This window comes from Nomia melanderi, chromosome 7, assembly GCF_051020985.1.
Source record: "Nomia melanderi isolate GNS246 chromosome 7, iyNomMela1, whole genome shotgun sequence".
NCBI classification, from domain to species: Eukaryota; Metazoa; Arthropoda; class Insecta; order Hymenoptera; family Halictidae; genus Nomia; species Nomia melanderi.
This window is the reverse complement of record NC_135005.1, coordinates 10,464,113-10,489,359: the sequence shown is the minus strand read 5'-3', so window position 1 is coordinate 10,489,359 and position 25,247 is coordinate 10,464,113. Positions and strand designations below refer to the sequence as shown.

General features: G+C 35.9%; 3 protein-coding genes across 7 annotated transcripts in view; 1 reads left to right on the top strand and 2 right to left on the bottom strand.

Annotated features, from left to right (window-relative positions):
- Window positions 1-9,750, top strand: part of Swt1 (Swt1 RNA endoribonuclease) — a 13,934-nt gene extending 4,184 nt beyond the window's left edge. Inside the window, exons 10-20 of the mRNA XM_031990807.2 lie at window positions 6,351-6,642; window positions 6,780-6,986; window positions 7,048-7,289; window positions 7,362-7,598; window positions 7,681-7,911; window positions 7,988-8,245; window positions 8,324-8,516; window positions 8,580-8,695; window positions 8,772-8,929; window positions 9,042-9,182; window positions 9,253-9,750. Of these exons, the coding sequence (XP_031846667.2) occupies window positions 6,351-6,642; window positions 6,780-6,986; window positions 7,048-7,289; window positions 7,362-7,598; window positions 7,681-7,911; window positions 7,988-8,245; window positions 8,324-8,516; window positions 8,580-8,695; window positions 8,772-8,929; window positions 9,042-9,182; window positions 9,253-9,496 (2,319 nt within the window). The 3' untranslated portion in view covers window positions 9,497-9,750. The remainder of the gene's footprint in view (window positions 1-6,350; window positions 6,643-6,779; window positions 6,987-7,047; window positions 7,290-7,361; window positions 7,599-7,680; window positions 7,912-7,987; window positions 8,246-8,323; window positions 8,517-8,579; window positions 8,696-8,771; window positions 8,930-9,041; window positions 9,183-9,252) is intronic.
- Nbr (exonuclease mut-7 homolog) lies at window positions 21-5,435 on the bottom strand. Of its 4 annotated transcripts, none has more exons than XM_031990799.2 (13): window positions 5,057-5,435; window positions 4,834-4,974; window positions 4,315-4,499; window positions 4,006-4,244; window positions 3,760-3,941; window positions 3,495-3,686; window positions 3,218-3,421; window positions 2,991-3,140; window positions 2,607-2,885; window positions 2,383-2,537; window positions 1,142-1,438; window positions 855-1,045; window positions 21-773 (listed from the first exon to the last, which is right to left on the bottom strand). In XM_031990799.2, the coding sequence occupies exons 1-13, from the start codon at window positions 5,190-5,192 to the stop codon at window positions 464-466; spliced, it is 2,661 nt and encodes an 886-aa protein (XP_031846659.2). In that variant the 5' UTR covers window positions 5,193-5,435; the 3' UTR covers window positions 21-463. The 4 variants fall into 4 exon arrangements, with proteins under 4 accessions (XP_031846659.2, XP_031846660.2, XP_031846661.2 ...); XM_031990800.2 differs by having other exon boundaries at window positions 3,218-3,409; XM_031990801.2 differs by lacking the exon at window positions 4,834-4,974.
- Window positions 9,657-25,247, bottom strand: Phyhd1 (Phytanoyl-CoA dioxygenase domain containing 1). Of its 2 annotated transcripts, XM_076368887.1 has the most exons (5): window positions 25,012-25,247; window positions 10,872-11,015; window positions 10,574-10,687; window positions 10,352-10,502; window positions 9,657-10,257 (listed from the first exon to the last, which is right to left on the bottom strand). In XM_076368887.1, exons 1-5 carry the CDS (start codon window positions 25,030-25,032, stop codon window positions 9,839-9,841), a joined length of 849 nt encoding a protein of 282 aa, XP_076225002.1. In that variant the 5' UTR covers window positions 25,033-25,247; the 3' UTR covers window positions 9,657-9,838. The 2 variants fall into 2 exon arrangements, with proteins under 2 accessions (XP_076225002.1, XP_031846664.1); XM_031990804.2 differs by lacking the exon at window positions 25,012-25,247 and having other exon boundaries at window positions 10,872-11,045.

The window sequence follows — 25,247 nt, the reverse complement described above, 5'->3', positions numbered from 1 at the left end:
TCGATAATATATTCTTACAATTGTTGAATATATCTTTGTATTACAATATCAACCATACATACTATACAAGAAGAATATATTGCGTGAAAAATAAATTGTATTATTACATAAACAAGTAAAAATGTATGTATACATGTTATACTTGTTTGTTTGTATTTTATCATTTTTCAGATGACATACCAAGAGAATTTTGTGCATTACACAATTTAATTCTTTGTATAATATTGGCCTTGTTTAATAAGAAATAAAGAAATCTTTTATGAACCTCAGGAAAAATACTATCAATAACAGTAAAGTATTGAGACTAAAGTTATACTGAATTTTCAAAGATACTGAAACAATTCTTAAAGCAATGAAATAGGTCTTAAAGATAAGTATAATAATTCGCTTATTATTAGCATTAAAATATAGGAACAGTTGTCACTGACATAAAATAACAAATTTTTTTTTTATTTGCGCATTCCTAGACTTTGAGTAAGTCATGATAATGATTTAGCGTATCTTCGAAAGTACTTCCAAGACAGTACACCTTCCCGCACTTTTCACATATGTACAACCATTCCTCATTTTTGAGATCTTCTATGGGTAACTGGTCAATCTTAATTTCTACGTGATATTTGGTCGAGAATTCTTTCACGTTTATGGAATTCTGATTTAAGATCCATCGCCGATCTTCGATTTGTTCATAATTATAAGTATTATTATTTAAATTGCTTGCACCAAAATGATTCTTCTTATTTATTTGATAACTTCCAGGCTTGTCTCTATAATATCTACGTATAAAGATTGATTAAAATTATTAACAAATTTTCCAATGAATTAATTTAAATGTTTGATAAAAAATTGTAACAAACCTTTCAATAATTTGATCCATTTCAAATCTGGGAACTTTTGCGAATTCATTGCAATTACAAACTTTACATCGTGAAAAAATATGCCTTTGCGTAACCGAAATACCGAAGTGATTCAATACTTGTCGTAACTGTTTATTAGGGAAATCATTTCGCACAAAATAAAATTGCCCAGGCATAAAATATTGCGAAAACTATCTATCGCAATTTCATTTGTTAATATTTGAATATTGCATTAAAGAGATTAATATAAATCAATAAACATAAATCAATCAAAACATAAATCTCACCTTAAGGTAATGCTTATTAGTTAAAAGTACTCTGTTTTGTTGTTTTGATACGTCTACGGCTTTAATAATCGGTAGACGAATACAATCACAACCACACATTCGTAATTTGCTGGCTAATCCACTTAACTGTAAATCACAGACGACTCGCCACATATGGATTTGTATTCTTTTTTTACACATTTGTGACCAATCTTGATGTATGTTATTTGGATTATTAATTTTCATTAGATGTAATTCTGGTTTTGTTGAATGATGCTTTTGTTGTAGATTCTGATGCTCACTTGCAGGTATACGTGGCTTTATTAAAATATACATAATGATATAACATACATTCACCTCATGAGATATGTATGAAGAAAGAGAACCTATCAAATTTTTGTACCATACCAAATGTAATCTTGGTTGAAAAACAATTGTTGTACTTTATACCGTATCTGTAGTAAGTGTTTTTATCGTATAGACTACATTTTTTTAATAAAAGTAGGACTAAACACTACATGACATATAAGAATGAGTATACAATGAAAAATAGACGAATTTTGAAATTTATTCGTAGGTGACTAATTTTCTTTTACTTTGTTTCACTTCAAATTAGTGTGCCTATGGATGATCGAGCGTGCCTGTGGGTGGCCAGTATTGCCTTGCGACGGGATAGCACCGGTTTGTTTTAAGAAAGTGGAGTGACTACGTTTTGGAAAACCTACGAAGTATGAATTGAGGGTGATTGTTCGCGCGTGTGGTCCTTGTTGCCTGGCGACTGAGCGGAGCCGGCTTGTTTGGAAATAAGGGTGATTGCGCGTAGAAAAGTCGAGTGCCTGGAGAAGCGCGAAAGAAGAGTGTTTGACTGGAACTATGAGAATGAAGGGTGTACGTGACCGCGTGAATTTTGAGTATGGACGAGTGGTTAGACTGTCAGTGAGAAGGGTGTAAGTATAAGAAAGAAACAGCGAATGGGGTGTGCTTTAAAAGCAAGTGAAAATGCGTGAATGAGTGACTTTTTGGTGCGATTAGCGAGCAAGCGGTTGTGTGTTTAGCGTAGCGATAGTATTCTGTGTAGTCCTTGTTATAGCGTTTTACTAATAAACTGTTTTTGTTATCATTTCGTTATTTACTTTGAGTTTTGGACAATTACTAATCCAACGTCTAACTTTCTACACTAGTTATATATCGACAGTAACAGAAAATTTTATATAAATATTCGATTTTGCGGATGCTGCTGCACTTTTAAATAACTAACTTACTTCATGTGTACTCTTTTTTGTACTTTGACTTGTTTTTGGCGTTTTCTGCGGAATGTGCTGTATTTCCAAGCAAATATTTGTAAACGGTATGTCTAGACGCGTACAATGAGTTTTCATGACTTCGTATACTTCCAATAAGCAATATGCGTCTAGTGCTGTAATGAGATAATTATGTTATTATTATTACTGTCTTTGTGCACTCAGACGTTAAAAAAATAAATTACCGGCATATACGATTTGGCTCTCTCTTAAGGGTCGCTGTTCCCAATTGGAAAATTGATTAGATTTATTTAGTTTTTGTCCAAAACAAAGCTCCACCAATTTGCTTAAATTATTTTTTAAAAGCGGCGTGTCGTACTCATGTGGAAATACAAACTTATACTCATCAACTAATTTTTGCCACAAATGTACTATGTCTATGTATCCTGGTCCATGTGTCTTCATATTTGAGAAAACTGGGAGACTATCGCGTATCATTGCCATATCTTGGGCAATTCCAAATCCTGTATGGCATAATGTCATATAGCATGGTTAACACATTATTAACTAGCCATTTTATGCAAAAAAATATTTAAAAACTAAATCGATTATAAATATGTAATATGTACCAAGTTTTAATATATTCGTATCTACAAATAAAATCAAGGCCAATTCAGCCCACAATCCCCTTGATTCATTTGCCATAGTAGTTACATCTAAAATGTAGACTTTATTATGAGTAGCTATTTGTATTAAAGCTAATTCAGTCTGTTTTGTACCTAGCAATTCATAAAAAAATATCAATTAATATAATATAAAATATCAATACGAAAATATAATTAAATTGAGCTATTACCAAAAGTAGGTTTCCATTCTAAATCAATACCGACGACAGAAACACCTTTCAACCCGTTATCAAGAAATTCTTCAAATTTTTGGGAATTATCTACTACACAAATAGAGTCTCTCGGTAAATGTAATTCATAATAATTTGCAGACTCATCAGTGACTTCCCAGTCGTACGCCTCTCCTTTACTAGTAGAAGCTCCTTCAATCATGACTACATTTCAAAAACTTATATGAATTTACAGTCATTAAGAAAGAAACATTAAAATATTTGATGACATTATTACCTTCTGATTTCATGTGTTTAGCTTCATACAAAATCTCTGATGGCCACTGTTGTATAGGTATTTTGAACATTTTAGTCCAATAGAGCCCTTCTCTTGCATCTCTTACATTAATTAGCATTCTAATCAGCTCTTGTTGTAAGTTTGTGTCATTTCCAACTGTTTCTAGTGCCATTTCTCTCCAACTTTCAAGGCCTTAAATAAGAAATGATTTGATACATATTTACATTCTTCAATTGCTATTCTTTCAACCATAAAGTAATCATACTTAGACTATAATCCGTGTAACGTTTATATATGAGAAAGCGTAGAGCACCCGTACTTCGTTTTTTATTTACATTCTGACAAATTTCCGATGGAAGATTATATAATTTGACAAAACGTACTATCAGTTTAGTCATTGGTTTTATTTCTGTTGTTGATATCTTTATATCTGGTATATTGTATTCTCTATAATATATGTTAAAATATTATTTAACTTAATAATTATTTTTACTGAATTACAGAAACTTACTCGATTATTTTATTGAGCTGACTATTCATATTGCTATCCGATGTAATTAAATTATCCAAGTATTGAATTAAAGACTTTTGTATTTCTGGCTCATCAGCAATAAACTGTTCGACAATTGACAACTTATTTTGTAAAATAAGTGGCAACAACAAAACCTCTATATCTTGATAATGTTTTTGTAATTTGAGCATAGTTACACATTGTGCTGCTTCTTTGAATTGCTTTTTTACAATCATATTCTAAAACAATATAAAAATGTGATGTATAATTGTTCAAATATAAATTATATCCTGTGTTTTATAACTGTACCTTAATTAAATCAATGAATTTTTCTTTATGTTCTAGAAAATCATATGTATCTGCAACTAACTGAATGAATTCCATATTCCTTTGTTTATTAACTAACCGAAATGCAGCTATTTTTAAATTTACATCTAAAAGATATTTATATGAACTTTTTCGTGGTTCCAACCATTTTGTAAATTCCTCAATAACTGTAACATCAAGAAAAATTACTATGTTCATTTTTATAACAGAAACCTCTTGATATTCAAACAATCTAATACTTTTTATTTGACATGTACATGAATGTTTAAAATGCAATATAACATATATCCTAATGAAGATTTAACCATTTTTTCACTATTTTATTTTAAACTAAATTAATTTCTTAATAGAAAATATAAACTTTGAATGCATCTATGTTATTAAAAATGTTTCAATAAATTAGAATTTGCATAAAAATTCATAATCTAGTTATCAAGATAAATAACAAATCCTACATGTACATAATACGAATATGTATAATTATTGTTGTGTAAAATAAACCTGTAAATGCTACAGATGACTTTGGTTTTATTTGTTTAAAATCTGAGATGTTTACTATGATACGTAAAGTACTTAAATACGGATTAGGTGCACTTTCAAAATATTCTATCAGTGTTGTTTTTATTCTGTCACACTTTTTCCCTGTAGAAAAGAAAATATAAAAGATAAGAAGCAGGGAGGGTACAATATTTTAATATTGTTTTAATACGTATATCATACTTACAGAACTTCCATATATGTTCACAATTCTTAAGCCATTCTTTTGTAGCCTCATCTATTTGAGAAAAAGATTTTAAATCGTCATCTTCGGCATCATAATTTACTATGCGATACGTCGGTTTATTAATTTCAATTGCCATTGCTCCCGTGATAATATATTCAAAACAAAAAATGTGTATTTCACGCCAGTTTTAAATATTATGTGTGCAACGTAACGGAATTGACTTGGCCTAATAGTCTTATGCACAGATATTCGTCTTATGTTTTATCACGGTTACTGAAATTATGGGAGGAATAAATTTCTTTTAGCGAAATATTTCACAGCGAAAGGGAAAACAATCGTCTGTGTTTAGAAGCAAGGGATGAAATTGGAACAATCAAAATTCCCTAGAAATTTGAGGTTTTCTAATGTCTAATTCATACAGAAAAGTATGTATGTAGGTACTTTTTAGTTTTCTTTGTTTTGTCTGTATAATCATTTTCTTCGATACTATATTTGGAACGTAAACAAAATTAAAAAATTAAATCAAATTTGGAAAAAAATTTGATATGACAGCAGACGAAATTCTTATGGTGATTTTTCTGTTCATATTAAAATTGAACGTTTTGGAACGCACGATAAAATGTTTTGTTTGTGATGACACTGTTTATTTTAGAGAATATGACATGTGAATTGTGATGACGCGTAATAAGGTCATATTTTGTGGATTTGAATTGATTTATGGTAAATTTTGAGAACAACTTGAAAAATGATGAAACAAGAATTGCCAAAAAATTGGATTGTAAAAAATTCGAAAACACATCCGGGCAGAGTGTATTACTTTAATGTTAAAACAAACCAATCTTCTTGGGAAGAACCGAAGTCAGAGCAGTCCGAACAAGTATTTGATAAATTCTTAATTATTAGTATTAATCAGAATAAATTTCTGTTTTTTATAATATATACCTTACGAAATTGCTTTCTGTATTTATATGTTACATATATGTTTGAAATAATTTGAAGATAATCATAGTTTTCACAAATGATTTCACTGCCGTAATTAAGAAATAACTAACATTTTTAAATGATATAATATAAGAAACAGAACTACTCGTATGTTTAATTTTAGTTAACAAAGAAGTCAGAAATAGCTTCTAGAAAGCGTAGAAAAACTCAGCCTTCTACACCTGAATATGATGTACCTGAAGAAGGAAATATTCAACGAAAGAAGCTGGTTGCTAAAAGATCTCTCAAACGAACTACGGAAAAGAACAATGAAGAAAGAGAGACTCCACATATGCAAGCTGTTCGTCAAAAGATGCTTGAGAAGAAAGAAAAGGAAAGTATTTCTAAACAACGAAGTCCAAAATCTTTGAAAGATAATACAAAATCACAGTCATTGAAGAATAAAAAACTTGCTTCATCATTTTCTAAATCTGAGACTGATGAAAGTTCAAAGACAACTTATACACCACAAATGCAAGTAATTCTTCAGAAAATGAAAGAAAAATCATTGAAGAATAGTTCTAAGGCACAAAAAATTAAAGAAAACAAAGATAATAATAAAAGCCAACAGAATATATCAGATAAGCAACAATCAAAAAGCAAAGGTATGTTTACTTAATTTGATATTATTTTATATGTAATAGAATTTAGACATGATTAATGTTATGGATAAATGACTTACATTATATTATATTTTCTATTGAAAAAGTGGAAAATAATATTTTTCTTTTTTAAATTACAGAGAAAAGTGATGCAACAAGAAAAATAAATGACCAGAGTACAAGTACAATTAAACGTAAGAGGAAGAGGAGAAGATCTTTAAAGAAAAATTTGGGAGAAGAGCGCATGGAAGAATTAAGGAAAAGTTTAACATTACAAAATAATGATGACGAAAGTTCTGATGGTGCTAACAATGTATCGCAAACCACCTCTTCAAACAAAAAACATGGTAACCATTTTTCATTCTCTTTGTAGTGTCATAGGCTAATGGTTTACATTGAGTATTATAGTTGTAGTTGGAAAGTTACCAGACATTTATAAGAATGTAGAAGTCAGATTAACACGTTTGAAGGATAAACTATCAAAGAATAAAGTTCCAGTTAATAAAGCTTCTAGTTATGAAAAACCAAAAATTTTATCTGTGGAACCTGTGACAACAACAGTAGCTGATTTAGTGAAACGATCTAATGAAGATTCTTTTTATGAGGAAATGGATTGGGAACCATTAGAAGATGAAAAAATTACATTTGAAGTAATATGAATACTACGATTACAACATTTGTGGAAATATTTATTCAACAATTTTTTTAATTATATTACTTAGGTACAAGCTGTTAGAACTCAACTTTGTGCAGTAAACAATATGGATGTAACATACAATCTACCAAATCATAGTTTAAGTTGTCCACCAGTATTAGAAGAACAAGAAAAACGGCAGCTATATATCGTTGTTGATACAAACGTATTTTTGTCAAATATTGATGCTGTTGAATCAGCAAAAGAAAGTAATTTCAAAACTTTTAATCGCCCATTTATTGTAATACCATGGACTGTTATACGTGTAAGTATTATATATTATATAATAATTATAATAGATAACATATATTCTATCAAAAACATTATGAAAAATATTTTACGAACAGGAACTTGATTATATTAAAAATAATAATGGAAAAACAAAACCAGCATCATTGTGTAAGAAAGCAAGAACAGCTATTAACTATATTAATAAATTATTTTCTTCCAAATATCCGTACATTATTGGTCAAACGCGAGAGGATGTCTTGAAGAATAAAGAAAAATTTTCTCTCGATTGTCCAGATGATGAGATTCTTCAGACCTGTTTACAAATTCGCGAATTAGAAAAATCTGTGGTACGTATACAACTATATAATACAATTTTGCTTAATGTAATTTCTATTCTTTTATTTCTGTGTATGTATTATGTAGGTGTTAATGTCATACGACACTAATCTTTGCAATAAAGCAATGGTTTATGATATTGTAACACTTGGAAGGAATGACCCTTTTGAGAAAGTTGATTATCTTAATGCTACAAATTATTTAAACAATTCGTCTTGTAGTCTTAACGAACAGAATAAGGAAATATTGAGTTTGAACTCATCTTCGTCTTTAAATCAAGAAAATCGCATATCCAATGAAATATTTGATGACGCAAAAAGTGTTATAAAAGATTTGTTGACCCTGGCAAGTATACAAAATAAAAATGTAATTTGTTCTTAAAAAAAAGGAATACTATATTATTTATAAAGAATTCTATTGCAGATAGTCAGCAAAGAAATGCATGGATTGTATGGTGAATTGTGGGAGAACTATGTCATCATAAAACCACCATGGACTGCTGTAACTGTTTTACAATGTGCTATAAAACATTGGATAGCTGCTGTCAATGAGTCATTTTTAAGAAAAGCAGAACTCGTTTTGAAAGAGTTGCTACAAATATTTAAAAACACTTCTGGTAACGTGTACACAGTAAAAAAATATCTTTTACTGATTCGCTTCTAATATTAGAACTTTTCAGGTGAAAAAACATTAATCGAAGTTAGTTGCATCTTAAATAAATGCAGTGATCTGATTCAGATGGTTAATATAGATAAACATTCGAATTTAATGATACATGCCTCTCAGAAGATCGATGTAAGTAAATCGGATAAAAATATTTTTCATAGATGTTGCATTGAACCAATTATTATTCGTAACATTATATTTCTAGGAATTAAAACAACGATGTCGTTCTTTCGAAAATGAATTAAACAATCAGAGATTATGCGATGCAATCGGGTTTGAACGCGATATCGCAGAACGAGAACGAAGAGGACTAAAAGCTTTTCAATATTTTGAGGCAGCATACATTTTTGCTCGTAATATGTGGTAAGTTTTAATATTAACTGCTCTACATTACGCAACTAAACATTAAAAGAAACTTACACACAGCATTAATTACTATCATTTTATTTACGTATATTTTCTTCGCATTTTACAGTGGGTTAGCAGCTGATATAGCAGGAATGCCTTGTACTTTCCATTATAATATTCCAAATCCGCCTCCATCCTCGGATTTCGTGAAACAGATACAACCGGAACTTGCAGCCAATGTGAACAAATTGTTGCATACCTTGAGCGCGTAAGTAAACTGAAGCTGGTATCACTCGTGAGCATTCTATATTTTCAATTTCTAATGTTTCATATCATAGCGTACTGGAAGAAGTGAAAAACTCATCCACCGATCATCGAACATTAAGCAGTCTGCATCAAACATTGGTAACGTTTCTCCCTGAATCGGTGCCTGCAACGATGAAATTACCCGACGACGAGCTGACACCCCTGGACATATACTGTTGCGTAAAACAGAAGGAGGACGTATTGAAAACAGGTTTACGCCAATTGCAGGAACTCAGTACGCATTTCTGTCGATTAGCTAGTTATAGATGTACATAGCCATACAGTATGTATAAAACTAACAAAAGCGTCGTTCAAGTTGGTCGTGTTCTTGTTCAATGGCATTGCTAACGCGGGTGTACAGTGTAATTTAACAGTCGTGATATATAGCCGGGTTTAACCGCGTACATGTAACGAGGAACAAGTTAAGCGATACGAATATTTAACAATATTCTTTTTATTAACAGTTCTATATATTACAAGATATAACTTTTGTATAAGGTGAAAAATAAAAACGGCCACAGCCACAAGTACAGGCGGCGTTTAATCGTTGTACCCCCATTATAGTTTTCGTTGATGACCAAACCGTACAGCTTGTTCGGCGCATGGTTCGGAAAGCGTTCAATTCCTGTACAGTTTCGGGAAACCCTCCGGCGGCACTGGTATCCAGTTCTCCTTCGGATAGGTCGTGTTCTGCGTTTCGATCACGTGGAACGTGTATGCGTGCCGCGACTTGTCGCTTTTGTTGGGGTACGAAAAGTGTACCACTTGCCCGTGAATGAGAACGACCGAACCCTTCTTAACCGGTACCGGCCGGAAATTGCTCAGCTGATAGCAGGGGTTCGCGCTGTCGTATACCAACAGGTCCTTAGAGTCGGGGTCCTTGTTTCGCACGTAACGTCGGTGGACGCCACTTTTATGAGAACCCGGCGCGAACCATAGACACCCGTTTTCCTGAGTTGCGTCTTCCAGGGCGATCCACACACCGACCACGGAGACCGGTTCGGTGTACAAGTACGTCGCGTCTTGATGCATGGATACTAGAAAAAGAATGATGTTCAATGTAATACATACACAGAAGCGTGATGATATGTTTGAAGAACCGAATAGACCGTAATAATCTTTCTGCCTTACTTTCCGTGCCGATGCCAGGATTCTTGAAAAGGTACATCGATTGGCAGATAGCTGGCTCTTTGTAGTCCAGCTGGAACATTGCTTCCTTTATCCTCTCGTCGAAAGAGTACTTCTTGAACGTTGGGTGGAGCCAGTGCAGCGCGTGACCAATCTAAATGATTATTTTTTTTTTTTTATTGTTATCGACTATTGAGCAAAGTCGGAATTTTAAGTGGTTCTCACCTTGTGCAAGGAAACTCGAGGGTGCACCTTTAATTTCCCGTCACTGTCCAATGCCTCGCCCTCGAAGAACACCCTGATTATGTTGGCGCTCTCCAAGAAATATGTGTCTTTGCTCTGAAATAATTAATTAGATGGATATTTTGACACGCACTAATCTCACTTAAGACGCTGAGGTATTACGATGATGTTACACTGACGAATTGTTTGGCAAGTACGCAAGAAAATGAGAAATAATTTCGTGAATTTGTATCTTTTAGAAATCTGTACGATTCTCAATTTAGCTATAATTGATTCGAACCTGTTGCGATGTCACTGTGTTGAAAATGCATCTTTCATTCTCTGGAGGCAAGTTGTCCGTGTACTCTTCGCCGCAGAATCTCATTTCGTCGACCTCTTCTGGTTTGAAGAGATCCTCCAGAACGACGAAGCCATTCCTCTCGTACTGTTCCAAACAAAACCGTTTATTAAACATTTCGTTTATTCGTTATAAACGGCTGGGCGATTATTCTACTTATTAATTAATTCACTATCGCGACTGAAGTTATATTGATTAAGCGAGACAGATAAATTACAAGTGAAATTAAGAAGTGCCAACTTAAATGCGATACTTTTGCTGCGCTGTGAAAAAGTTCTCTCTTGTCTTCGTATATACCCACGAAACCGTATTAAAAGTATTTACCAGAGACCGTAATATATAAAATTTCCCTGGAGGTCAACAATTCTTTTCCTCCTTTTCTTTTAACCCTTAGCACTCCAGGTTGTTTTGTAATCTATCAGCAACTGTAACTAATTTTTATAGTATTCCTAGCAAAAATGAGAAATGCTTCTTAGTACAAAATTTGGATGCGTGGAAAATCTAATAATTTTAGGGTAGTTCCTTTAAGATTCATTAATATATTTAATATTACAACTGGTGCAATATTGGAGCCTACAGAGTTCAAAGGGTTAATATCTCTCCCCCCCGTCGGTGTATCGATAAGTCGTTTAATTAAAATTTCACGAAGCAAATCGAATGCTCGCGGCTCGAATTGCACATCTTCGTTCGATGCTAAGCTAACGATCCTTGGTTTCAACGAGTTTTAATCGAATTCAACGCAAATAGTTACATAGCAGAGGTTGGCTCCATTCATTGCGTAATGCATAAAGATTCCCCGAGAAGAATGCGAACAAACTTTTACGTGAACACTTATTTCTGTAATCCTGCTAGCTTGTCAGCTATTACCCCTTCACTTTTATACAAATCTGATTATCCGCCAGACACAGATTACTCAAATAAAATTTCTATACTGTTTCATTTACTTTGTGCCTAAAAAGCAAACCGTCTTAGCCAATTCATTCAAACATTTCTTAGTCGATATCTATAGGATAATGCAATTGCGACTTGCCCGGTTAAGAATTAGTTGAAGATTACTTATTGTTCTAATTTATAAACTGTTTCATTAGATTTATGATTAACTAGTTTCTCATTGCTGGAACTAATCAATTTAAAAATCTATCCGATAACTGCGGAAGAAGTCCAAAATGTTTTATTTTCGCTAATATCGTTGTAACATTGATCATAGAGGATTAAATGTCGCGAATTAATCGTGTCCATCTTTTTAAAAGAGAAGGACATCATCTGATTCCCCTGGGATCGCGAGTTTCTACGAGTTTGGAGAAATGTGTCGAGCGCATGGTATATTTAGCGATCGGCACTGGTAGCGCGTGACCAACGGCCAGCCGTAAACAGTCGAAAACTTCTACTCTATCGTCATGGAGACTCGTCGCTCATCGTTCCCGGTTCGAGAGAACGGGGAGGATTCCTCTCCTTTTATCGTTTGATGACGAACAGCACTTTGTCTCGGAATCGTAAAAATACCACGTGAGAGGGCTGACAACCACCGGTCAGCATCGGGCGGCTTAACATTAACAAATGACCGATTTTAATATTTGATTGACAATTCTGCGTTTTCTTTCGTTCCTTTAACTTTCTATCAATTCTTATATCCCCCGATTAACACGTTGATTGTCACGGTGGTCACCAATAGCCGGAGCTTTCAAATTGCTAAAGAACAGTTATAATAAAAAAACTTGATTTTAAATAAAAATATTTAGTAACATAAGTAGCTAGATCATAGCGTAATATGACTACTGTAATAGTAAATCATTAATAATTATCTTCAATATCATTTATCTTTGTTATTAAAGAATTATTGAGAAGTATTGCTATTCAAAACGCTAGAAATTCTCGTGGTAGTCAACGTGTTAATCAGTTTTTCAATTGTTGCCTTTCCTTTTGTTTTGTAGTTAGTTATTCGACTGTTTAATACAAAGTGCCAGTTAATATCCCCTATCGGGTGGCCGGGATAACACTAGAACAACCGTATCTATTAAAATGACAGGTTTCAGTTCTCTTACTTCAATTATCGATGTCCTGCGTTAAATATTCGAAATGATTTGGAAAATAAATAGTTTCATTGGTATAATCAATATATGAAAAATCGAACAAATCTGTTGTTACAGTTTTTACAAGGATCTACATATGTTTCACATGTTTCAATTCAGACAAAAACATTATTAATGTTTAAATTCAGACAAAAATCAGTTTATGCTATCAGACAAAGAGCAGCATTTTTTTCCAGCTTGCACTTAGCAAGGAAGCTTTCTTGCGCCCAAACCTTAACAGGTTGACTGCCAGCGATATTTTTATTTGCTAGACATTGTTTTCTCGAATATTTTGCATAAAATAATATAGCAGTAGAATACTTAATACCTTCATTTAATTTTAAGAATAATTCATTATTTTTCTAATATTAACACGTTGAATGCCAGCCAAATTGAATTACTACAGTTCACTCAATTAAACGATGATTATTTGAAAACATTTCTACATTATAAATATAATGCTAGCTAATGCAGTGACATTCAGCTAGATGAACTTGCAATCACAACAATGCAATTCAATCAAATAATTTAATATTATATTCTTTCCATTTCGAGTATTTTGCTGTATGAAATCATGCGGCGTTCAACGTATTGAAATGTAAAAGGGCGTAGGTGGAAGATACCGAAATACTCCGATCGACTGGCAGTCAACCCGTTAATATCTAACACCGAACTTTTCGTCGGCTCCTTGAGTTTTCGTCGGTGTCTCAAACGATCGCGATAAAGCGCCGTCGATATAATTTGTGTCGCTATAAACGCACGGAATAAATTAAGCGCTGCTGTACATATCTACATTAGATTCCGCTTGGCTCCGGTTCCTGTGTCGCTGAGATAATGAACGCGTGTCCGAAGTTTACTGTTTCAATTATTCATACTGATTCCTGGACGCGTTCGTTCGCGTCGCCGTTTATCGTTTTTATGACTACCGGGAAACCTTGTTGAGCGTACAGTCGCATTATCGTGTGCATTCCTTCGTCAGCAATTAATTATTCCTCGAAATTTATGCGTCGATAAATTTCCTTCGTTCGAGAATGAAGTCGCGAGTTCGGCTCGGGAGTGACGAAAATGTACGACGATACGGATATAAAGAGATGATTGATGCAACGATAAAGATTCGAAGTAATTAGAAGAAAGTTAAACGTGCGACGGCTGTAACACGGGGCCGGAAGTGGAGGGCCGTACTGGCTGCACTCTCACTCGCATACCGATGCATCCGAGCGAAAATGTGCTCTGGGTAGTTTCATCCACGAAAATAGGCGCGTAATCACTCGACAGGTGGGTGGAAGAGACACATGCGGTCATGAGTACCGAAATAAACGAAAATGTAAGAGCATTATGGGACCGTTTCGCCTCTTCCACCTATTATGCTGTTAACCCAGACCTGCATACGCAGGAACATGTGTTGCTGGAAAATGATTATCCATGAGATAGTTTTTATTTATACTTTACGTTGTACGTATAATTTTATAACGAAAATATATATTCTCCTTGGTTTAGTCAATACCTGATTATCCAAGAACGGAGATACAAAAACGAACTTGATTCGATGAAACGATGACAATTTGTTGAATGTTTTAACATTCAAAACGTCCGTAATACAAGGATTTTCTTAATTGGGGTAACAGTTTTTTTAAAACGGTTAAGAAGATAAATGTCACGAGTTAAACCGATAAACCTAATTTAGAGGATATGACGCGAGAAAGGGAATCTTGAAATCGTTAGTACGCGAACATAGAAAACAGACGAATAACAAGTTTCCAAGCTCTTCTGTTAAATCCGCAGTTCAAAAATCATCGTTTATGGATCAAAGAAACTTCCAAGAGCGTGCATTCGATGCGTCAACGCTGCATCCGCCATGGAACTCGACTACAAGCAAAAGAAAGTCGAATTTCGGTGTCAACGTCGTCGATCGGTCCCCTGAGTTTGACAGGTTCCCTCGGAATCGTTCTACATTTGGACCCGATTGTTCCGCGAACGTCTCCGTACGAATTTAAGGAAACGAAAGGGGAAAGGGAAAAAAAGAAACTTTTCCCGATATGTGTGCGATGAGTCAGGTGAGCGAGCGTGAATCGGCCAGCCGAGAATAGAAAGGCGGCGCGCGTGGGTGTCCATTCTTCTTCGTGAATGGACACAGCGCAGCCTTTCGCGTTTTCATAGGTCTGCGAGCCCCGGTTTCGCGTGCTCATTAGACAAAAGTAATGACCGAACATCGCTGCCGATTGTTTTTTTTTCGCGGAAGACCGTGCCCTGACACTCCGACCTGATGATATTAGGTTGGCCGAAAAGTCTTGTTGTTCGGCTCGTCTTATGGCTTTTATTATTATTGAAAACACGGGATTGAGCATGATGTAATATACATCTGGATAAGTATATAAAAAATCTTAAAAACTGTATGCAATTAGTAAAGCATTAATTAAAGAATAACAATAAAATTATTATTATTACCAAATAACTTTTCAAATAAAATTAAATAACTTTAAATTCAAACAGAATTCTACGCTGCATGGTTTTCCTTAACACCAGGTGTATCAACCGGTCGAAATGACCGGTTTAAACATTTGCTCATAAAACTTTTACTCTGAATCAAATTTTAGAGTTCTTTGTACGATTATGAAATTCTTATTTGTACGTATCCGGCAATTATTGTAAACGATTCAATTTATTCAGTTTATTCCATTCTTTCTGATGACATGTACTGATCGTTTTGACCGGTTAGTAGAGATAAGTATATATCAATTCTTGGTATATCTAGTGTTAAGCATTGACAAACTCCCTTTTAGTAATCTTATTAGACAATTAATATTTGACGCTATGTATTGGAATATTTTAAAATTGCTCTAGAATCCTAGTGTACTGTACTCGTCAATGAGATGATAATACGTAAGTTTATCAATAGTCGTCAGCCGTGTTGGATTCTCACCGTAAAATAACCACGTTAAAACGAAAAATCGTATACTTATGAACGTGCGTAGAAGGAGACATGAAATTTGATCATTTTCGGGAGATCAGGAATTCTCGAGTGTTGTGAAACGAGATCCGATTCGCTGATCCGGTTAAAACGGATCCGCAATCGGCGTTTCGTTCGCTGAATAAGCGAGTAACCGGGGAAGGAAGAGTTGAATGGACGTAGATTATTGCGGGGCCATAGATCAGTGCACGGAACATTTCGTGGTGATAAATTATCATCGTGTCCCCGTCCTTAGTAAACAGTGTTTGCCTAAAAATACAGCGCGCGTCCTAGTCTCAGCGACGCGGCGCCATCTTTGCCCGCTGCCCCCCAGGGTGTCGAGCCTCCACGGGCTTTCTTTCGGCTGGAATTCGTGCTCCAATTTTCGGGGTTACTCGGCCGTGATACCATAAATATCTCAGCTAAATAAAATATTAACGCTCCGTCTATCGGTCCTACCAAGAAACAATGATTAACACGTTTGAGTCTCCAAACGATTTCTTTGATAATAATAGAAATTACAACAGCGCGTCAATGAATAACCACGAGCACGATCCAATCATTCATTACCAAATAAAAGAATATTATCAACAAAAAATTACCGTGGTCTATGATACATGTTTTATAATACATATTTACATCACTGACGTTTCATATAATTAATTGAATACATTTGCGGTTCGCCTGTGAACTTTCATCGAAAACACGAGAACGCTTGAAAAACCAATAAGAAAATTAGTTTCAATTTCTCAATTGTTCTCGAAGTTTAGAAAACAAATTTAATATTCAAAAATTCCCGAAAAAATTGAAGAAAAATATAGAATCAGGAAATGTTCAGACTTCGTTTTCTCAATCACCGACCGAGTACCTGGGCACATAATCGCGAGTAATCAAGGTTCTCCCTGGGAACAATAAACATCCGTGGTAACAACGGTTCGGGACAAGGTGCAGCGAGTGCGTTCCCTTTTTATTTCGTTTATTGCAGAACGAGGATGGAAAACATTCCGGTGAAAAGTGTCTCGAATCACCGCGGCGCCCGGCTTCGCTCTGGTTAGATGAAAATTCGCATTTCGGAGGGGTGACAGGAAAGGGGCCGAAGAATGAGCGTAGATCGGGTTACAACGCATTGTTCCGCTCTCAAGTGGATTTTTATATGTACGCGTGAATGAAAGAGAGAAAGGGGGGGAGTCCTGTAAGTGTTTGAACGCGGGCAACAACGAGGGGAAGGAAGTTTTAATGAAGAGTCGTATGTAGAGCACAGAATACGCGTATTAATCTTTCCACGATGGAAAGCGCGCGTCATTTTAATTGCTCCTCGATGCTGCATCGTAATTACAAATGTTTCCAGGCACGGCAACGCAATATTCATTTTTTCCGCTATGCTCATTCGTGGCTGAATTTTCGTGATCTACATTTCGGACAAGAGAAAATTAATCCTCCTCCCTTTAGAAACAAATTTCACGCGAAATCTTCTTAATTATTTGATTAAAAGAGAAACACATTGTAAGGAATATTATGAATATTATTCGATTCTTTTTAATTCAAATTAAATATTATTCCTCTGTTATCAATTATTATACCTTAAAAAAAATTAATACAGAATATACCTATAACTTATTTCTTCTTCTTAATAAACTACTAATGACAAAGTAGTTGCATCGATCATAGTTGAGCGATAAATCGTAAGGCAAAGGGTTAATGTAAATATTTAGGACAGCGAGAACGTGTAGGTTTGATATAATAATTGTCGAGATTCACGGTAGCGAGTGGCAATTCGAAGTTCTTGCCGATTGCAAGGGAAACTTAAGGAAAAGAGAAACGGATATTCTTCTTGATTTAATTTAATAGGCGGAGGTGAGCTGGTTTGCATGACAGTACAATCGATGCCCGCTACAAATAAACCCGTGATCAACAGTTTTCTGCCGAAGGAAAGTTTTCAGAAATATAACTTCTTTCGGTTTATTAAAAGTTACTCCTCTTCCATGGCATCGGACCAACTGGTTTTCTTTACTCGCCGTAGAAATCAACTTCTTCCATTACGGATTGAAAGAATCGAAATTTAATTAGTCTTCTTGTTCTTCCGCCCGTCGTCCGTATTGGAATCAAATTTATTGGAAAGAGAGCGTAGAAGACTATTGTTTGCCTCGGAGAAACTTGAAAATATATGTTCCTCTAATCCACGGGAGATCAACTTTTCATTTGTCAACCAATCGATGTAAACTGTTATTCAAACACCTAACCAAATAAGTTGTTACAATTAAGTTCTTCTAACGAATCTTTAAATGTTCAGAAAAATACGTAAAAGGTATTCGTCATTACTTCCAAATAAACGCCATATTGGTCAACCATAAAGACGCGAAGTTCAATGTTGCTGACCACCAATAATATTCTTACAAACTTTCCAATTATTTTTTTAATATTAAAATATAAAAATATGAGTCAATTTAAAAGAAATGAACAAGACAAACATGCTTTTTCTAATCACTGTACAATATTCTCGTTTCCCGTACATCCGTAAAAAGAAATCAAATTCTTTTCGTTCTTCGTCAGACACCGTCGAGGCGATGCGTTTATTTTAAGATTGTGTGGGAGGGTTAGAAGCAGCTTTTTGCCGTCCGAATGCATAGATAATGTGCGTTGGCCTCCCTTGGCCTTCTAATCGTCACCTTAACCGGAATCTAAAAATGGAACCGCACGCTGCCGCCGACAGCCTCGGAAAAGATGGACCCGCGTCGGACCACGTGTAACCGATTGCCCGCATCCGTCTCGACGTACAGTCAGTAACTGTTAAACTCACAGTACTACAACATTTTCATTTTGCATTGTAATTTCGATTGCAATTGGAAGACATGTACGTGTTCAAGTATAACTTGCCGAATAACGATCCTGCGTCGAAGCAGATTCTACATTGAATTTTATTCCAATATTTATGTATTTCATCATTTTCTGCTATAGTTATTCGCAATAAATAATCATGTTATATAGGGATATATAAATATAATTTTAGTGTTCCACGAAGGTTCTTAAGACAACTAGGTTACTGCATTACTAAGTTACCAGATTCCCAGATAACTAGATAACTAGATAATATTTTAACGTAACAATTATCATAGCGAGTAACTAATTGTTCTTTCTATTTATTTATTCCACGAAAAAATAACTGATATACAAAAGCATTTTACAAACAATTCTCGTGACAGTCGTCAAACAAATCATACGAAAGCGTTAAACTAAAATGAAATGAAGCAATCTCTAAAATATACAACTGAAATCACTTTGGATTGCAAAATGTTCACTTTGAAATCACTTTAACTTCAAGCCGAATTGATAATAGTATAATTTTCGTTTCCATAGTAGCTATCGCACGTTTTACGTCAATGACGAATCTCGTAGCAACGTTCCCCTTCCTTCGCCCCTGAACTTCGATCCACCGAAATATTTATTTATCGACCCATTGATAATTCGGCAGCGGCGATTCGTTTTGCATTATCGGTCGCGTTGCAAAATACCGATTGAAACTTTCCGATCGGAAAGTTCTGCGATTCCGCGGGCAGCGCGCGGCGCCGATAAAATGGCGGGCGGATAAAGGGAAAAAGGGCCGGCCGTTATCGGCGCGAGCGCGCTTATCAAACGGCACGGAAATATGGACTTAATTAACGAGATGCTAATCGAACCGGCCGATAATTTCAGTTAATAAAACGACGGGTAAAGTGACAGTGATCGGCGGCCCATTGCAAATATTGAAAACACCGTGATCCGGATCGCGTCGCGCCGGGTAATGACCGAATTAGCAACACTTTGCTTAATAGAGGCGCAAATAAAATGGCGATAATGTCGTCGCCGATACATTGCCGCGCGATGACGGGTGACGTTGAAATTCTACCGGTCAGTTGATTATGAATTTCTGCGGTGCGCCGCCGATTGATCAGAGTTATTGATGCGACGATGAAGAAATTTGTTCGCAGACGATCATCGTGATCGAATGTGGGGTTATGCGAGGTAAAATCGAGTTTTATAGTAATAAATTGGATGGATAGGGCTTGTACAATGATTAAGTATTTAAGAAACTTGATATAGTTCCATTGAAACATGTGTTTGTCGAACTCCGTACCGAAAGAAATATTTGGACGGTTTAATTCAATTACCATTTGAATAATTTTGTGAAGATTGACGTTATTAATTCTTATTTGACTGATCTTCAATCTCTTTTTCTGACACTGGTTATGTTAATATTAATCTAACTAATATTATAATATTAGCGATTAATTAACTACAACATTAGTAACGAATACTACCGTCAGTATCAATCCAAGGAGATTCAATAAAAATCTGAACTCCTAAATCCGTTTCCAAAAGTAACAAAACACCAATGACCATTTTGACAATGTAATAGAAAACAATTCTATAGCCTGCACTTTTACAAATGTCCTAATCTACTTGAAAGTTATTCCGTTGACTGGCCGGCTGTTTTGTTTTTTGGAAGGTAACGGGTATTCAGAACCCATGTGACGAACGGATAGGCACATCGTTAAATGGCAACCGTGCACGCTTAAGGGTTAATTAAGCGATCCTCTCGGCTCGAAGGCAATTAATGTTGCACTGGCGTCTGTATAAACTTGTTTGGGACGCGGTCTGTTGCAGGAGAGGATGCTGACCCTCACGAATCGAGAGGTCGGGCTCAATTATGCCAGCCCGATGACGACACCGACGTTCGGGCATCGAACGGCGAACAGTCCATTGGTCTCTCGTCTCTGGTTTCGTCACCTGCTCGAGAGACACGCCGCGCACCGTTCCTCGCGATTCGCTTTTAGCGAGACCGTATATAGCGTCACGATCGATCCGTGGATCGTTTAACCTGTTAACCGTGGAATTTATTTTAAAAATCTACCGTGGCCCGCGTAATTAACACGTTGACTGCCGCGTCGGTCACCGATGACCGGAGCTTCCAAATTACTTGACAATAATTACAATTTGTCAGATAGCTAATGTCAAATGGAAATATTTCATAGCGTAAATTACTAGATAATGGTGTAACGTAAGCATTCCGATACCGAATAATAAGTAACTGTTCCTCTTCATCTTTGCTACAAAAGAATAAGCGAGACATAAAACTCTGAAGGTCTTCGTGGCAGTCAACGTGTTAACTCTTTGCACTCTGCAGGTTCCATTACGTACAGCTAATACCATTTACGGCATTAAACATCAATTCAACCGGAATGTCCTGTTCGTTTATGAATCCAAAGAAAATAATACATTTTCAACGTGTTTATTAATATTTACTGAATAATATAATGTCCATTGTTATTAATGACTTCTCTCTAGATATTTGTGGATTCCATTTTTGTAGTAGATTCTGATCTAATATTTTAATGAACAATTTTGAAGCTACCTTAAGATCATTGGATTTGGTACACGTAGGTTTTGTTCTGAGAAGGAAGATAAAAATGTAGGGAATGTTTATGATATACTCTTTAATTTAAGCTAGGGGTATTATGAAGATGGAAATTCGAAGTTTGTAAGTCAATTTGAAATGTTGATGCGAAATAATTGACTAATAGGAATCTTAATTTAAAATCTGAAGATCTTTTTTTACTTGTTCTTGAAGGTGCAATTAATTTGATATGACACGGTAAGTTTCGAACAAAAGGCTGTGAATTAATGTCAAGCATGTATGAGAAATGCGTACGAATCGTTGTTAACGATTTATTTATTGCGGCGTCGGTGTAATGGGAAATAAATATACATCGAAATGCATTGAAGACGAGACAATAAACGCGACTATTATTGCTTTGTTTCGTGGAGACCTCGTTACACCTACGAATACGTATTCTTCGTTTTAAACAATCGTTAACGCGAACCTCGAAACGCTACCTATATTTACCCTTCGCTTTGTGCATAACTATTCAATGCAGACTGTTTTAATTATCAATTAATTAATGCAACGGCATCGTATCCACCCATCAAGAAATGTCAACGGAATTGCCGTGACTAATGGCGCCGCGTAGCAAATTAAAATGTTTTAAAAAAAAATTGAAAATCGTTGTTTAATGGAAAAAAAATTCTAAAATGAAATTATATTTACTAAGTTCCTATGCTTTCTTATTTATTCGTTTCTCCCTTTCCTCGTTTATTCACGATACTTGACAATACAAATGTTTACATTGCAAAAAGAATGCAGGCACGACTGATTTTCAGTATTTCACGTGGCATCGACTAGAAAACGTTGAGACTAGCAATAAATAAAATGGGGAACAGATGACGGTACCGTTTACCGTCGACAGCGCAACGCCGGCCGCGAACGTGTTAAGCAAAGCGCAACAAATAAAACGTTAAACCCTCGGCTAACGCAACAGTCTATCTATGTTCCCAGTAGTGTATCTATCGGGTCGTCGCGAAAATTCGTTTCTTTTTGCACGCGGCGCCATTATTACTCATTTTTCCGCAAACAAACGGGGAGTCATCCGCCGTTGCTCGCGGACTGTCCTCGAGACACGTTTCAAACGTGTTTCACCCGGTTCCATATTTCATTTCTTGCGATGCACATATATAAATAAAAAAAGATCGAGTGCAAAATATATTTCAATCGTATTTCGAACGGAACAATACAAACCCATCCCATTCATCAAACGCAGTGCAGCTAGAAGATCATTTTTTCGTTGAAATATTTCGCGTAGCACGAAAAAAAAGGCAGGGAACAGTCATTGCAAAAAAATGTTCAGAAGAATCGTATGGAAGTTCGTTAATGAAATTATTCGAGAACGACAAGAAACTGCAGGAAAAAGAATTGGAAGTGGAGAGTCGTTGAAAAACATGCAGAAGAGAATTATGAAACTGGTAAGGTAAAAGTTGTACGCAATTTCGACGAAGAAGTTACTTGAGAGGGACAGGAAATTGCAAAAAATGGAATGAAAACGAGGAAGCCGTTGGAAAACATGTTCAAGGGGGTTTTGAAACCGAGGGAACAAAAATTGCGTGCGACTACGATAATGGAGCTGCCCGCGAAAAGGAAGAAAAAATGGCGGAAATTGATCTTTTGTTTTGTAATATCGCGGCGAACACTCTATTTTAAAAATCCAGTACTCCTAAATGCAAAACAATGTTTCCCTTCGGTTAATATAAAACTTCCAAGATACATTTACTTATTAAATATAATCTAGAGTCATCGAAAATTCGTCATCGGCATATATTTATTAGAAAAATTCAATACTCGTAAATGCAAAATAATATTTTCCTTCGATTAATATGAAACTTCCAGGATATAATTACTTACTAAATATACGTTGATGACGAATTTTTGCAAATGAAATAAATGATAGGGGTTAATGTTTCGATTGCCGTAACTATCAACAACGTATACATCATTATTTAAAACTTAATTTAAAAATTCTTCAAAACCAACAGTGGAACTCTCTCTGAATTCATATTCGAGTTGGTAATAAGCAAAATGGTGCACCAAGCCGTTCAATTTTCCAAACTTTTCATTTCATAATTTTCTAACAATCCAAGACGTGGCGAGTGGATGAAATTCCACAGTCTACTAAACAGACTAACGCGAACGTCTGCGAAAAAAACTTTCTCGGCATCATAACCGACCAAAGGAACAGTGCGAACGAGACACTGTACTATCAATCAACAAACAATCGTTACATTCACTGCCTGAAACGAAGCAACTGACATTGAACGAAAAATTCATGGTGACAACGAATGCTACGTCAACAATAAAAATCCATCGAGCACAATGCAACAATTGGAAATCCCGAATGTCTCGGGCACGAAAGTGTCTGGCGAGCAACAAGAAAATCCTCGAAAATGCCGCGCTCGGTCCAAGAAAAACGATGCCTCGGGAAAATGTCAATGCCGCCGGGACAGCGGTCTAGACCGTATAATTAGGGGGAAGAGGTCCAAAATTAAAAAATGTTACTTGGTTAACGTACTCTTTTTATTTCAGGCATTAGTGGTTCTTACTAAATTACTAAATTACGTATGCAAGTATATTAGTAAGATAAATAAACATTCCTTAAACGTAAACGTCATACGTCGAAAACGACTAATCGTTGGAAAGAAAAACTGAAACCGTTAATTTAACACGACTGCGTTACTTATGGTGATTCAACGAATACGCTGATAAGCAAAACGCCCAATGCATATGTAAACTTAGAAGACAACGCGATAAACGAGGTCATCTTAGCACATAGTAAATGATAAACACGCAACAAAGAATAAATGCGTTTTACTACAGTTTTAAGCTTTACATTAACATAATAGTTCTCAATGACAAGAATCGCGCTGCACGGAGCAAAGGAATATTTACAGTTTCCGACTCAAGAAAACCACGTTACATCGAACCACCATTAATCACTTTGAAAATTACATTAATCATCATCTTCCATTTCCAAACTCCGCCCTTTAAGAATCAACTCGCGACCGATACCCCAGAATCCTCTAACGTATATTACAATCCAAACTAAACCGCATCACATCGAATCACCATTAACTACATCAACCGTAACCTCCCACTTCCAAATTCCTAACAACCAATACCCACAAACCTCCGACCAAGATCACAATTCAAAATAATCCGCGTCGCGTCGAGCCATCGCTAACCACGATCATCCATTTCAAATATCCCGCTTTAAAAATCAACTCGCGACCAATACCCCCAGAATCCCCCAACGCATATTATAATCCAAACTGAATCGCATCGCATCGAAACACTATTAACTACATCAACCGTGATCTCCCAGTTCCTAACAACCAATATCCAGCAGACCTCCGACCAAGATCACAATTCAAAATAATCCGTATCACGAGTCACCGCTAACCATGATCATCCATTTCCCAATATCCCGCTGAAACTCAACTCGCGAGCAATACCCCGAATCACTGGTGAAACTGTACCGCCCGGCTGGACTTCCGGTCGCTGTCATTCATTCGCTCGTCGAAATTCCGCGGCGGTTCCACGTGGCCCGCGACGTACGCTGAGCCTTGACTTTAGGCAACGAGGCCGGCGTGTAAGTAACGGGGTCGGCCGGGAACGGTCGCGCGCGTGTGAGTAGAGGGGGCTCACCTGTGACCGGATGTCCTTCATCTTATTACGTCTATCAAAGCCGGTTCTCTTTCGTGTTCGTCCGTCCGTCCGTCCGGGCCAGTCCGTCCGTTGGCTGAAGAGGCTGCTCGGACACGTTCGCGGCTGGCTGCTCCTACGAAATGACTAGGTGAGCGCTGTCGGGCCGTATATACACGAAACCTCGGCCGGCCGGGTCGGTTCGGCAGCCGAACCGGGGAGTCGGAGTCGCGGTCGTG